The sequence below is a fragment of the Mus pahari genome, chromosome 1 (genome assembly GCF_900095145.1).
Source record: "Mus pahari chromosome 1, PAHARI_EIJ_v1.1, whole genome shotgun sequence".
Lineage (NCBI taxonomy): Eukaryota > Metazoa > Chordata > Mammalia > Rodentia > Muridae > Mus > Mus pahari.
Genome location: NC_034590.1, coordinates 55,403,175 through 55,419,016, shown reverse-complemented (window position 1 = coordinate 55,419,016; position 15,842 = coordinate 55,403,175). Strand labels below are relative to the sequence as shown.

The 15,842-nt window shown below is 48.6% G+C and overlaps 1 protein-coding gene across 1 annotated transcript in view; it reads left to right on the top strand.

Annotated features, from left to right (window-relative positions):
- Positions 1–15,842, top strand: part of Cemip (cell migration inducing hyaluronidase 1) — a 154,104-nt gene that overhangs the window by 75,422 nt on the left and 62,840 nt on the right. The window contains exon 2 of the mRNA XM_021192571.2: positions 13,851–13,960. Coding sequence (XP_021048230.1) covers positions 13,851–13,960 — 110 coding nt within the window. The remainder of the gene's footprint in view (positions 1–13,850; positions 13,961–15,842) is intronic.

The window sequence follows — 15,842 nt, the reverse complement described above, 5'->3', positions numbered from 1 at the left end:
TCCCTTCCCTTCCCTTCCCTTCCCTTCCCTTCCCTTCCCTTCCCTTTCTTTTTTCCCCTTTCTTCTATGGTGTTGGCAGTTAAACCTAGGGCCTTGCTTGCTGGGTAAGTGCTCTACCACTGAGCGATGCCTTTAAACCCTTTAAAATTCGATTTCATTCGGGACAAGGTCTCTAAGTTACCTAGGCTGGCTTCAGACTTGCAGGCCCACAGGTCAGGACCCACCTACTGTGGTGACAACACTGTTTTCTTTCTTTCTGGGGTGGCCCACATCTCTTGGGGACAGGCACGCTGCAGTGTGGAAAAGGAAGTCTTTTGTCCCTGTTTTATGAGATCAAAGAGACCTGGAAGAACTTTCATCTTTGCTTTCCCTTCTGGATCCTCACTAGTTGGGACCGTTTCCATAGTGAATGTCAGAAACACAACTCAGATTGGCTTAAACAAAATAGAAACTTTGTTGCCACGTGTAATTGAACACCCCAAGGATGCTATTAGTTTCAAGAATAGTTGGATCTGGATGTTCAAGGCTTGTTCTTTTTCACCCCCAGGCTCTCTGCTCCCCTGTGCACATGTCACTTTCATGGTGTAGAGGCTGGCACATGCCAGCCACTGCAGGATGTGAACCTGTATCCCCAATAACTCCAGCCAACGCCCCCTTTCTTTATTGGGTTATCCGGCAATCTCTGAATAAGCCTAGCCATCAGGAGCGCATGTGGATGGCTTAGCCCCACTCAAACCCATGAGAAGAATCAAGAGTGCAGAGGGGAGTGCAGACAGGCCAGCCAAGCCCCCAGCATACTCTGGGAGCCCAGAAAGCCTGTGGCATGGCAGTGCTGTCTTTCTACTTCCTCTTGGTCATGCTCCTTCCTGCCCAGATCCTTTACCTCCCTCACACTAAACACAGCATGTCCTTCCATCAGCCTCTGAGGCTTCACATTAATCACCATCATTCCAAACGGTGTCTGGACCCTCGTCTGATGAAGTCCTCAGGCCATGCTCACATACTCGCCCAGCCCCTGTGTGTGTGTGTGCGTGTGTGTGTGTGTGTGTGTGTGTGTGTGTGTGTGGAGAGAGAGAGAGAGAGAGAGAGAGAGAGAGAGAGAGAGAGAGAGAGAGAGAGTCTGTTTGCTCTCCAATTTCCTCCCAGCAGCATTCTGATTGATTTGCTTGTTGGTTGATTAGTTTGTTTATGTTTTTGGAGACGGGATATCTAGCCCGGGTTGGTCTTAAACTTGTAGTAATCCTTCTAATTGAGGCTGCCGAATGCTGGAACTGCATGTGGTGAGCCTGCTATGATTAGCTACTCTGTAGTGTGAAGGATGCCCAGTTCACAGTATAGGTATCCAAATTCCATCATGAGCCCTTTCTGTGTTTAATAGGTGTCAACCCTGTGACGGCTGTATTACACACAGCTCACGATGATGCCGGGACTGAACTGAATTGCAGGACACCTGTTAGTGTGTACAGAGACCTGGAGACTTGTCTGGTGTGAAGCCCCCCGGCATATTCGGTAGCCAGTGGTATCAGTATAGTTAAGGGGAAATGCTTTTCCTTTATTTTGGTAGAAAAGAAAACACTCTTCCTTTTCACTGTGCCTCCGAGAGAGCTCCGCCTATGCCAATCATCCAAGGGTCTGGCAGGGCCACAAAAGCCCGAGGCTGGGCCATGCCCAGGAAGCAGATCTCTGGGAAGTGAGAAAGAGACTGTAAGCTTGTCAGGTCTACACTGTGACCGCTCCCACCACACGCATCCACTCATACCCATTCTTTCTTGTTAAACACTCACACACCCACTACACCTCATCTCCCCCAGACCTCTCAACTCGTCTGCCTGCCTTCCGAGCCCAAGGTGTGCTTGCCTCGCTCTATTGCCATTCTCCTTCCTCTAGTGGGGGCAGCTTGAATGATACTCTTCCCAGGCATGGTGGATCATGAATAAGCTCAGCATTTGGGAAGCTGAGGCAGGAGGATTAACTGCAGTTTGGGGCCAACTTAAGATGAGAGAGTGAGGTCTAGGCTAGCCTGGGCTATAGAGTAAGACTATCTTGAACAAAGCTAACTTAGTAGTAAGCAACACCTACTCTATCCTTCATCATACAAAAGTAGCTTAGATGCCCAGGACAGAACTGTGCACAGAGCCTTTAGACACAGCTGACTTTCTTCAGCTGTCTCTCTGAAAAAATTTCCCTTCCCATGTGTACTGTGTGGGCTGGAAAAACCACTTCCCTGGACCTACCACATTCCTGCTCTCCCCCAGGGTCTAGATTCAGTTTTTAGCACGGCTCACTCAGGCCTTGTGATATACTTACCATGTTTTTGGAGACATTTCTCCAGCAGTTATTACAGTCAGCATGGGAGCCATAGGTGGAGCATGGCCCAGCACAATGGCAAAGGCACAGAAGGAAAACAGCAGCCGACAGGGGAAATGCCTCCCTAGACCATAGAATGGATTGCACACTAGCCAAGTGGGTCTCGGCATCCCACAAAGATATCGTTTCTCTGACATGCCCAGTTCAAATCCTTATTTCCTTCCCTGACCCTTGTCTATTCCTGGTAGAGCTCTTAGGGGCTCACTACCCACCTCCTCGGTCCATGGTAGCGCTCCTTTTGCCATCAGCTCAGACACTCTGGTCCACCTGAGTATGCCCAGACACTTTCAGCTCTACACTCTCTCTCTTAGGTCTGCCAACATGTCACCTTGTCAGACAGCTCTTTCCTTACCACCCTTCTCTTCTGCTCGCCCCACCCCACCCTGCCAGCTCCCAACACCAGCAGACACTCACATCTGCTTGTTTGGTTGGTTCTTCTGCTTTCTCCACCCAACCCCAGATAGACTGTAAGTCTTCACACGATGCAGGGCAGAGTGTTTCCTGACATGTCCAGTGATGACCTGCCTGATAGGCATCAGTGTGTGTGTGTGTGTGTGTGTGTGTGTGTGTGTGTGTGTGTGTGTGTGTTTGCCTGTGGTGTGTGAGTGCTTGTGGTGTGTGTATGTGTGTGTGTGTGTGTGCTTGTGGTGTGTGTGTGTGTGTGTGTGTGTGTGTGACCCTGAAGTTCCCAGAATGCTTTCATGCCTGTCCCAGGAGTACTCCCTCCCCACCCTGTCACTATGTTTCATAAAGCACACACTAGTCAACTTCCAGCTGCTTCCATCTTCCCATCTTCTGGTGGCTTGCATGCTTTCAGGAACAAGCTGATAACTTTACATTGAAGGTGCTTTATAAGTTGTACCTGCATCCTACACTGATCTGCTTAGCCTTGGCTTCCTCACTTTCATGTACATCCTCATCCCTTGTGGAACTATGAGCCCCCATCCATTTACCCCATGCATACCCTAGAGAGGAGCAGCGTGGATCCCCAGCCTGATGGGACACCTGGTGGAGATGTGGCACTTGGCAGAAATCTTTCTTGAGCCTCAGAAACAAGTGAGCATGCATGGGGAACTCTCAAGCCAGAAGGAACACCCAGTTGATTGCTGATGCTAGGATTTTCACTTAAACTACAGCTGATGAAGTGTTTCCCACTGCCGTCACTTTCTGAGCCAGGGAAGACATGAGGCCAGCGACTCTGACTCTGCCCCACAGGAACTCTCCATGTTCTGTGATCCAGCCAGATGCTCATGGTCTGGTGTGTCCTGGCCACAATGAGTTAGCCCAGTCTGCCAGGAACAAAAGCCATCGGCAGATAAAGGCTTAGGAAACTACAGTTGAGGTCTAGGGCAACTTGCCTTTGAATCCAATTGACAGGCTCCTGTCTGCAAATTCCTACTGGAATCAGCATACTTGTAAGGAGGCCAAGGAACCTGGGCTGGGTAGTACAGCTTCAGTGTTCTTTCCAGATAAAGATCATTTCTCTAAACCTGCTTGATGGGCTGAGAAGACTATGCTCCTATGTAGGGAAGGACAAGAGGCTCCTGAGAGAGACATGTCACAGTGGGAAAAGGTGTCTGTCATGTGCCACGCAGACAAGATACTGGAGCTGGAGGGACAGTGAGGAGGGGCCTTAGGATAGAGGGCGAAGCTACCCATACAGTACATGTTATTTAGATCTCCGCGTGCTGAGAAAAACATTCTTTGAGCTCTTCAATGCCTTAGTGGAATGTAAACTCAGCTCAAGTTCCATTTCTATCCAAGTGAGATGTAAACCACTTTCGTTGTGAGATAGGAGGCAGCCATGACCCCACCCCACCCAGGGATGTCTCCAGCACTGGGCATGGAGCAGTAGCAGCAGGGCCAGAAGCTGAAACTGAGTTGGCAGGAGTGAAGCTAGAGCTCCATGAAGCTCAGAGTGGCAGGCACAGTGTGAAGTCCCAGGTCCTGCTGCACTCCTCACTGGATTGCTGGCTTTTAGTCAGCCCAGGTCACAGTGAGGGACCCTGTCTTAAAAAAAAAAAAAAAAAAAAAAAGCTAGATGTTTTCTAAGAAACAACACTTGAGGTTAACCTCTGGCCTCCTCACATAAGAGCACACATATATACCCAGATAGAGATGAACACACACACACACACACACACACACACACACACACACACACACGTGTTCATTCAGTAACCTGGGGATGCAAAGAAAGAAGCAAAGATGGAGACTTTAAAGACAGGGAGAACTCAGGGAGGTAGAAACTGAATATTCAACTGTGAATTACAAAATGTGTGGAGTAGCAGCTGGGTTGGCAGTGGTGAAGTGGGGTGACATGTTTTTTTTTTTTTTTTTCTTTTTGGCATTTATGTGTTTTATTGTAAATTCATTAGTTATAGCTAATTTATTCATCCTGTAGCGATATTTCTTTATCAACTGACCTCAGTACTTTCTTTTTATTAATTATTTCATTTATTTATTTACATCCCAAATGTTGCCCACCCTCCTGATCCCACCTCCTAGACTTCTTCACCCCATCCTCCCTCCCCTACACCTCTGAGAGGGTGCTTCCCCTTCCCCACAGGGCATCCCCCCTTCCCTGAGGCATTGAGTCTCTATAGGATTAGACCTGTGCATCCTCTCCCACTGAGGCCAGACAGGGCAGTCCTCTGCTACATGTGTGCGGGGCCTCAGACTAGCCCATGTATGCTCTTTGGTTGGTGGCTTGGTTTCTGGGAGCCCCCAGGGGTCCAGGGTTAAATGACACTGTTGGTCTTGTGGGGAAACATTTAAATCAAGGAGGCACATCATAGACTGTGAGGGAGACCTGTGGGCATCAAGGGGACAAGGTAGGCTGATGCTTAATGAATCTGCTCTCTGGGTGCCATGAGTGTCTCTATTCTCTTTCTCAAGTATGGCTTCATTCCTGGGCCCAAAACAGTGACCCTGTAATGCTGAGTTAGGTGGACAGGGTCATCGTCTTCCTAGATTTTCATCTCTCTCCTCTTTTGGGGGGAGTTGGTTTTTGCTTAAATTCAGGGGACAACCAACCCTCCCTGCTCCATATGAAATAATCTGAGCAAAATAAAAATGTAATTAAAAAGCGCAAATAATCAAAGAAGTGTCCTTCTCTGGCACCCTATCCGCAGCCTCTGAGGTAGAAGGCCAGCTCCCAGCTTTCCTGTACTCTCTCCAATAAAGAGGCTGGCTACATCGGGGATCAGGGCCCCTAATGGAGTGGTGCATTCACCATGCCGCATTATCCAGGTAGACCCTTTGCCTGGATGGAACCCAGTGTGTAGGTCCCGTTAGGTCATGTTTATCTTTTCTTCTCACAATGCAAACATACTGTCCCATGTTGCCGTTTCCTGCTGGCAGTCCTGGTGACAAGCTTTGAGAAAGCACTTCTAGTTAGATGCCACCAGCCCATTACTGAGAGACCACCAGCCCTGTTTAATAACCCAGGCTGACTGTCGACTAAGTCAGACAGTGAACATAAGCCAGATATGGATGATGGCAACGTGCCAACACCTGAGGAGGGTCACCCTGGACCCCCACTGTGCCACACACTTTAGAGGGATTATCTCACTGCCTCCAACAGCTCTATAACTCTCCATTTTGAAGCTGAGCGAACTGAGTCTTGGGTTGTTACAGGCTAAATTCACATTCAAGTGGCCCATCAGAGGCCCCCGCTGCAATGCTTCAGGAATTGTCAGCATTTAGCCAATACCATGCCATACATTCACAAGGCTGACACTTAACTGCTGGTTGACACGTGTCCCTTTTAGACTGAATTAATACTCTGAATACATCACAATCACTTGGAGGCTTTGTTGGAGAAGGTTGTTTGACCCTTAACAGGACAATTTCTGATAAGGTGGTCAGTAGGCCTGAAACTATGCTCTAACCGCGATTGCCCACACTGGCCCAGATCATACCATGAGCCCCCTTAGCTCTAAAAAGACTTCATCACTTCAGTGTGCATCGTTTGAATCACTGAGCACCAAGGCTGGCAACCAGAGCTGAACATGAGCAGATGGTTCGGGTCCAATGCTCATGGTAGGAACCCTACCACACACTTCACTTGCTTCGTGTTGCTAAGAAACTAAATTTGGGGCTTGGGAAATAATTCAGTCAGTAAAGTGCTTTTCATGTAGGCATGAAGACCTGAGCTCAATTCTCAGAAAAAGTTGGAAATAGTAACATATAGCTATAATTCTAGTGCTGGGGAGGCAGAGACGTCCCTGGGACGCATTGGCTAGCCAGCCTAGCCTCATCAGCAAACTCTAGGCCAGTGAGAGACCTTGTCTCAGAAAGCAGAGTGGGTCATGCTTGAGGACTGACACCCGAGGCTGTGCTCTAGCCTTAATATGTGTGCAACGTGTGCAACGTGTACATGCATTTAGATACAACAGAGGGGGAGAGAGGGAGAGAGGGAGAGAGAGATACAGATAGACATACATAGAAACAGACATACAGAAGGAAAGAAAGGGAGAATCTGAGGGTTATTTTTTATCTTCACTTTAAGTTGACATAGCCATATGTAATAAGTAGATACTGAATTAGAAATTAGACAGTGAAGCTCTAAACAAAAAAACAAAAAACAAAAAAAACAAAAAACAACAACAACAAAAAAAGGAAAGTGAGTTGTCCCTTGCAGGGTAAAAATATAAGCACCTATGTTGAAGTAAGCATCTACTCTTCCTGCAAAGTATCTGGCTTGCTGGAGAGCCGTGCCCATCGTTTCAATTTCGGGGCCTTCTGCTTGAAGTGATGTGATTGAGGGGCCTCTGAAGACAGAAGTCTGGTTTACTTCTTCCCACACCAGTGTAGTGCTCATGGGGCACCAAGTGTGGAGGGGAGCAGGGACCCGGGGCTGCCCTTTCCCAGCTATGTTGTCACAGCTCACTGCCGAGGATGGCGTGATAGGTGCTTAGGTGTGGGATAAATCTGTGGTGAGGACTCCAGCCATTTCGGGTGCCCTGCAGCACCCAGGCATGGCTCCTACAGGTGGCTCCAGTGGGAATTCCCCAGATCAAAGGAAGTTCCCCCCAGGCAAGGGAGTGAAGATGGAGATGATGGATGACTATCTGAGCCTCTGCAGGGCACCCAGGACATGTGTTTACAATCCAAATTGTGACTTGGGGGGAAGCAAAGGGGACAAGGCATACACCCTCTCAGTTCTCTCAGTTCCTCCTTCTTCCCAAACAAACTAGATGGCAAGGAAGGCAGTGTGTGCCTTCTAACTTTGGTCCAAACATTCTCTGATAGATACTGAATCAGGCTTTCCTTTACCTGATTCTTCTCGATGTACACAACTTCCTTCTACTCTATGGGTCTCAGTTTGTAGATTGCAAAGTAGTAAACTAGGTCCTTGCTACCAACAGTCGACTACCCAGCCGTATTGGCCCCACTTGAAAGCGTGTTAGAAAGCCTCAATCAGAGCTGCATATAGTGGCACACGCCTGTCATCCCGGAACTTGGGAGGCTAAGGCAGAATCATGACTTTGAGACCAGTTTGAGCTATATAGACCTTGTTTTCCCACTCCCCCCAAACAAATAAATTGAAAAAAAAAACAAACAAAAATCCAACAACAAAACCTAAAAAACAAACAAATGAGCTGAGCGTGATAGCATACATTTGTTCCAGTATTTGGGAGGTAGAGGCAGATGGCCCTGAAACTCAGTGTCGTCCTCTGATGACACAGGGAATTTGAGGCCAACCTGGCATGCATGAGACCCATTTAAAAAAAAAAAAAACCCACAAAACAAGCAAAAGCATAAAAAGAAACGTAAAACCACTTTTCTTAGCCCTGCCAGGTGAGGATCTGCTCATAGAAGAGTTTCCCTGGTAACAGGTACCCACAGGGAAGTGCAGCTGGGAGGGGCGTCTGTGGGCTGGAGAGGAAGATTCAGACTGTTTCATCTTAGGAAGCCAGTGGCTTGGGAGAGCTGCTGGGGCTCAGGTCTTTGCAGCAGTGAGGCAGGTCTCAGCAGTGCAATGTGATGGAGTGGCTCATGTCCAGTTTCATGGAGTAGCCTGAGGAATACTCAGCATCAGAGGCAAAGGGTCCTCTCGGTGCGCCTATCTGAGGGACAGGCTAGACTCTGTGACCCTAGGGTCCCTTGCACAGATGTCTTACATATATCATCAAAGTAGATTATGCTAACAGGGCACCCTGAGAAGAGCAAAGGGGCTCAGGACTAAGGGGGCTTCCTAGGGACTCAACTTCCTGTTTACCCATTATTCAGAGCAGGACTCAATCTGTCTACTCTCCTGCCTCCTTCTCCTTTAGAGTGCTGCTTCCAGATCAGGTGGCCGGAGAGATATATATCCCCGTCAGGAGAAAGCTAGGCCTGGGTACAGATAAGGTGTAACCAAGGGAACAGCTCTTGCCTGGCTTAAGGAGGGGGTGGCTCCCTTGGAACATGTTGGAGAAGGTGTCTGCTTTGTCATGTCTGAAGGGCTTGCTGCCCAATGAATGAGGTCTCCTGGCTTTGGCATTTCAGTTTTGCCATGATTCTTGGTGGCTACTGGGATGTCCTGTGGGTGTCCAGAAAAAGCCTTAGCCAAGACCATGCAGGTGATCTGGCTCTTGGAACCATGGTGGAGGTGTGGCGTTCACGGAGAGAAAAGCTTGTTCTTATGAAAGAAGGTTGAGGCCACAGCCTTTCTGACCTCTAGAGTGTTGGTAGAGACATCTGCCCACATCTCAAAACCTTGTTCCAACCTTACGTCAGGGCCACAATTAGGTCGTCAGTGGGTTATGGTAGAGATAAAATTGGCATGCCGATTTTACAGGGTGGGATGCTACTCAGACCCAGGGGCATTTAAATTCTGATGGAGCTGCCTTCCAGCTTTGTCTCAGAACTGTGTGTGAGAATGTTCCTTTTAATGGGCACTCTTGGGAACCTATGGCCGTGCTGAGGTGTGAAGCGTACTTACTAGACAATGTCTTGTGTTCCTGCCAGCTCTGGTGTTCTGAGATCCTAGGGTTAAACTGCACACAGCTAACCGTAAGGAACCGGAGCCATAACCTTGAGGAGAGAGCTGACTTTGAAGCTTACTGCCTCTTAACTGGGTGATACTAAGCCACACTATGTTGCGTGTCTCAGTTTCCTCACATGTAACTAGACACTTTGCAGAGGGTGGCTGTGAGAGAGCACAGTGGTGACTACTGGAAGAAACCAGGCAGTGGTCCTGTCTAGCAGGAGCCGTGTTTGTGCCTGTTCTGATTGTCATAGATGAGAAAACTCCGCTGCAGAAAGATTGTAACCATTTTCAAAGATCCGCAATTGCATGCTGGTGTACCTGTCGGCTTTCTGTTATGGTAACAAGCACCTGTGATAAATCAAGAGCTTTATTTTGGGTCACAGTTTAGAGGGTCCTGGCTCATGATCAGTTGGCTCTATGGCATTGGGCCCTGTGCTGAAACCCCACTTCATGGTGAGAATATGTGGAGAGTGATAAAAGCTGCTTGGTGTGTAGCTGGCGGGCACGAGCGAGAAGGGAAGTCTAAGATGATGTGCCTGACTACCTGTCTCATGCTCCTCGTAGGACACTCAGGAGTCAGTTCTCTCCCTCTACCTTCTTGAGGCAGAGCCTCTCTTGTTTCTGCTCCAGGGGTCCGTCTTCCAGGCCAGCTGGCCTGCAGACTTCTAGACGATTGTCTCTCTACCTCCCTCATTCCTGCAGGTTTGTGTGGCAAGGGCTTTTACCCGCTTAGCCATCCCACTGGCCTCACGAACTGGCCATGAACTCTATGATCCGATTGCCCCTCACAATGTAAGTCCAGATTGTGAGGACCATGGCTGCTCCCATTCTTATAAGAAAACCAAGGTCCTGCTGAGTGACCTGCTGAGAACCTCCTAGCTGATGGGAGCTACAGCAGGAACCCAAGCCCAGAGTTTTAGATTCAAGTCTTTCGGGTTCTTCCTACTGGGCACTGAATGTTCCTGGTATGAGTGGCTCCCAGTGTTCCTGTGCTGTCATCAAACTCAGAGTTTGTGGTCTTCATGGGAGGCATCTATTCTGATGCTTGTAATGGCCCTGCAGCTTGTTTCTATTTCATTTCATTTTTCCGATCTCAAAGAATGAGAGAGCCCTATGGCTGGGACCTTAGGAAGGTTCTGGTGCTCACAGTCCTGACCTCCTTGTTGTATTGTTCATCTGTTAGCTCAGGCTTGTCTCGGGCTTGGCTGAGTAACAAGAAAGGAGATATAGCCCCTGCCGTGACCCCCATAGAAATGTGTTCTGGCTCACTCTGGGGCCCTTGGATTCTCTCTGCCTATCTTTATTTCCTTGTGGAATCCCTACAGAAAGTCTCACCTTCTGCAGCCTTTGAGGCATCAGGAGTTCCCATACCTGGGAGCTGGGAAGCCACAGGTCACAAGTGTGCTCACGAGTGCCACCATCACTGGGACACCACTGGGTCCTCTTTAACACTCTGCTTGCTCTACAGGTGATAACCCTGGGACTCCAGGACAGTCATGGAAGGATGAACCAAGCCTCTATACATGGCAGCCATGGACTCTCTTGTGTCTCTGTTGATCCATGCATCTCCAAGGCTGGTACAGCATCTAGATTGGGAACACTGGCCATCTGGAAACTCCGTTTGTTACTGTGAAGATGTTCAATGGCCTGTTGTGCAGGTCTGCTGAGGAAACCATACGACTCCTCTCATGTGCTGATGGGGTTTCCACACCCTTCAGGGACAGGCCAGCTGAGACCATCATCACTAATATCTTAGCAACCCTGAAGCCTGACCAGTGCAGACTCAGCTGATTACCCCCTAAGAAGTCCCCAGCATCATTCCCTGTCAGCACTTCTGAGGCCTTCCACAGCTGAAACCTGCTTCCAGCCCGTCTCACCAACGAAGGAGCTTACTTCCAACCCTGCTGCCAGAAGCTTCGGCGGCCAGCTGAAAGTGCGGTCCTTCTGGGTAGACAGTTCCCAAGAGAAACTTGGGCATCTGTAGGATCCACGGCAGCAGGACCATCTCCAGGCCCTGGGAGCCACTCTGTGCTGGAAAGCTTGAAGTCTGTATGCTCTGCAATGGGGGCAATGCTGGGCATAGGGACCTCTCTACCTCCTGTGGCTCAGACGCTGGAGAGAACACAGCCGAAGGTGTAATGTCAGGAAAGGGTACTGGACATCATCCCCTTCTGTGGAAGCGTTCTTCCACCCATTCACAAGGGAAACATCCTCTGACACATGACCTCTTACGCATGACTCGTTACATGAGAACTGTGAGATCCTCACAAGTCCATCCTGGGGAATGTCCCCCTACCTCATACTGTACCCCCCCCCACCCCAGATTCCATCATAAAGTGAGGGTGCCAGTTGTCCAGGTCCAAATTCCCTGGAGAATGTGGTGACCCAGTGAGGTTATAAGGCCCATTGGCAGCTGGTGGCAGGCTGCCTTTTCTTTCTTTCCTTCTTTCTTTCTTTCTTTCTTTCTTTCTTTCTTTCTTTCTTTCTTTCTTTCTTTCTTTCTTTCTTTCTTTCTTTCTTTTTCTTTTCTTTTTTTTTTCTAAGCCAGCTGAGACCTGAGAAAGGTGTTGTGTGTTTCCCCTGAGGTCTGGATGCACCACTCACTACCATCCCTCTTCAAGCTCTGGAGCACTCCTCTCTGGGAGCCATGGGAAAGGTGGCCTCCCAGATATGAGAGACAAGTGCCTCTGTTGTTCCGGCAGAGGCAGTCTGGGTCGGGCCCGGTGCTGGAAGAGGACACACGGGCTTTGATTCGGAGTTTTTTCCTCCTCCCCAGCCCGCCTCCCAGCCCACCTGTGCAGAAGGTCCCCTCTTCCTGCCCCGGTTGGCTGAGCTGGCACAAAGAGCCTCACTGAGCCCAGGGTCAGGGGCATCAGATTAGCCACTGAGCAGGCCTGAGAGGCGGAGTCTCCGTGAGCCGCTTTCTGGAGATAATGTCTGCTTGTTCTAGGCACAAACACAGGTCTGTTGGGAAGGACCTGGGGAGATGGCTCAGAAACTAGAGCGATCCTTCCCAAAGCTCAGACAGAGTCTCTGGGCACAAAGACAAAGTAAAAAAACAAAACAAAACAAAACAAAACAACAAAAATCTGTGTTCTTAAAATTCCCATCTTGATGTAGATTCCTGTGTCACCTTCTACATGAGCAAAAAGTAAAATAAATGAATCGCAAAAATAAGTCTATTAAAAACACAAGTTTAGTGAGATAGAAACTAAATTGTCTCAACATAAGAATGAGGCCACCATCCCATCATCAGCCACCAAACCCAGACACTATTGCATATACCAGCAAGATTCTGCTGAAGGGACCCTGATATAGCGGCCTCTTGTGAGGCTATGCCAGTGCCTGGCAAACACAGAAGTGGATGCTCACAGTCAGCTATTGGATGGAACACAGGGTCCCCAATGGAGGAGCTAGAGAAAGTACCCAAGGAGCTGAAGGGGGCTGCAACCCTGTAGGTACAACAACAATATGAAGTAACCAGTACCCCCTGAGCTCGTGTCTCTAGCTGCATATGTAGCAGAAGATGGCCTAGTCAGCCATCATTGGGAAGAGAGGCCCCTTGGTCTTGCAAACTTTATATGCCCCAGCACAGGGGAATGCCAGGGCCAAGAAGTGGGAGTGGGTGGGTAGGGGGTGCAGGGCAGGGGGAGGGTATAGGAGACATTCGGGATAGTATTTGAAATGTAAATAAAGAAAATATCTAGTAAAATAAAATAATAAGTTTAAAAAAAAAAAAAAAAGAATGAGGCCACCACCCAGAGTTATTTTTGCGCTAGATTTCCTCTCTTTTGCTTTGCTGTTCTCACGGCTTGCTTCCTACTATATGGCTCATGAGAGTTACTGGAGGTCCAGCCATCCTATCTGCATCCCAGCCAGCAGAAAGGCAGAAGGAAGGAGGGGAGTCCTTTTTCCTTTCCCTTAATGGCATTTGCTGGAAGTCTACGTTATTAGTTGAACTTAATCCCGAGGCCACAAGGAGACTGAAGAACGCTCTGCCAATTCAAGGTGGCTAGGCACCTCTATAAAAATTAGGGGTTCTGTCACTGGGCAAAGAGGAGACAGATTAGCAGCACACACTAACAACATCAAGTTCAAAGATCAGCAGACCTACTACATCCCTGATTAGGCAACAAAGTCCAGAGAAGTCCGAGAATCAGCAGAGAGCAGACCAGCAAGCCTGTGGCATTGGATTCTCAGCTTCCGCTTGGGTTCTTCTGTTTCTTGGCTTAAGTAGAAAGGTGCCTTGGCAAAGAGAAGGAGCTTGAGGGCCACTCAGCTGAGAGCTACAGGACAGGGGCAGAATGGTGACCGAGTTGGCGTGTCTGGCCCTGCCTGGCCCTGAGTCATGGTAGGTGAGGAGCTACTCACACGGTCTCCGCTCTGGGCCTGTGGGGTGTGCCTCTCCTGCCATGTCCCTGTCCCCTGCCTCGGGGTGGGTGAGTCTCTTTCGTGTTGGTGCTTACTGTAGGGTTGTGCTTCTGACCCTCTGCTTGTGTTTCAGGGAGCAAGCTGTTGGAATGAGAGCTTCTGGGAGACACGATGTCTCCCTCAAGATTGTGCTGGCCATGGGCTGCCTCCTCCTGGCCGGCTTCTCGGGGGCCTCATCTGCAGGTGAGATGCCACAAAAGCTGGACCTCCATTTCAGCCAGGCTACAGGGGGAGGGAGCTCACAGGGAGTCTCTCAGGTAGGGTCCTCACTAAATACCTTGGATTCTGGCAAGCCTCATCCTGCCCCAAGTTTTCTTAGGAAATGACAGGCTGGCCTAGAGTCGTCCCAGGTTGCAAGCTCAGCGTCTGCCTGGATTCCATCGCAAGCGAACCTAGTTAGAAAGGTACCTATCACATCATCTCCATGGAGCTGAGACTTCCCTCACAGAGCACCCATCTCTCAATTCTGGATAACTGGAAAGGGGAGACATTGTTATTAGATATTTTGAATTTTTAAAGGAGACCTGAAATTTGGATTTTTATTAAAAACCTTGTTTTTAAATGTTAGCTGCTAATACAAAGTTTAAAATCTGTCTGAAAGAGGGTCAAGGATCAGAGAGGGAGAATTCATCTGAGACTTGGCTTTCTACCTCTGGTCTACTCAGTTTCAGAGCATCCCTCCCCACAGTGTGCCATCGGGTCAGGATCTGGGCCCATCAAGCCCTTTTCAGCCCCAATGCCCTCAGCAAGGATTAGATTGTGTTTTTCTTTTTTTGTTGTTTAGTTTGGTTTATCTATTAAGATAGGACCTCACAAGGTAGCCCTGGCTGGGCTTAAAGTCACAGATCAGCTTGTCTCTGCTGCTGGAGTTCTGGGATCAAAGGTATGTGCCAACACACCCAGCTGTTTTCTGTTTGAGAGGGTGTCTCTTTCAGTATGGTCCAGGCTAGCTTCTAACTTGTCATCTTACCTCCTCAGCCCGCTAAGTGCTAGGGTTACAGGCCTGTGTTACAGCTCAGCACCCTGCTCAGAGCTCCCTTACTATCTCAGGATGGTCAGCTTTGCTTCAAGTGCTTATTTTATCTTCTGAGGTTTCTTTTTCTCCTTTTACTTCGTGGTACCAAGCAAGTGATCTTTAAATGAATTTTAAATGAAGATTAGAAACGCAGGGCGCTTCACCCAGGCTACAGAAGCAGCCACTGAATAACTGGCACCTTTGGCAGACACTGGAGGTACAGAGTACAAATCTTAGAAACTGAGCAGGGGTTTTTATAAGACCACCACGGATACCATTGCTCATCTTAAAATGCTATTATTACTCGAGTTTTATGTTCTTCCATGATAAAGGACCTCACATTGAATCACATTGTTTACCAGCCCACTGAGGGTAGGAAGCATTGTGTAGCATAGAATGCCTTCACTGTGATTTCTTACATAATCTCTTCAATTCCTGGGTGACATAGCAAGAAGGCAAAGTGTTAGTGTTCAGTGCAATGATTTACGACATTGCTTGAGTTCATTCATCGGCTCTTTCAATTAATAAACACAAATTGGGTGTTGACTCCGGGCTAGGAACTGTATTTGGGTTTATGTATTGGGGTGATTCAGCTTGGGGAGTATTCAGATATTTCCTGGGTGTTTCCTCCCACACCCCAGTTTGCATATAAACCCTTTGGAATGGAGGCTGTGCCTCTCTCTGGTGCCCTTCAGTCTGTGTTCTTTGGGAGACAAGTAGAAATTGCCTTTGTCATTCATGCTTTAAGTAGTCGTTGCCTGCATTCCCTTATAGTCTGCTTCACAGGCCCTGTGCCGTAGCCAGGGAAATCAGTGTGGTTGCCATGGTGATGTTTCAAAGATGGTACTGGTGATTTTCAGATGATTTACTGATCCATATGTATGAATACCCAGCTTCCACAAAGGAGGGCCCAGCACATCCAGTCACAGAAGTACTCTGTCTTAGCCATAGGCTCAGAGCTTCTGGGGTGGGGCTCATGATCCTGATGGTGGGCAAACCTGTAGTGTGAGGCCCCCCATAGCCAAGCTGAGATGCAAAGTTGGCTGCAGA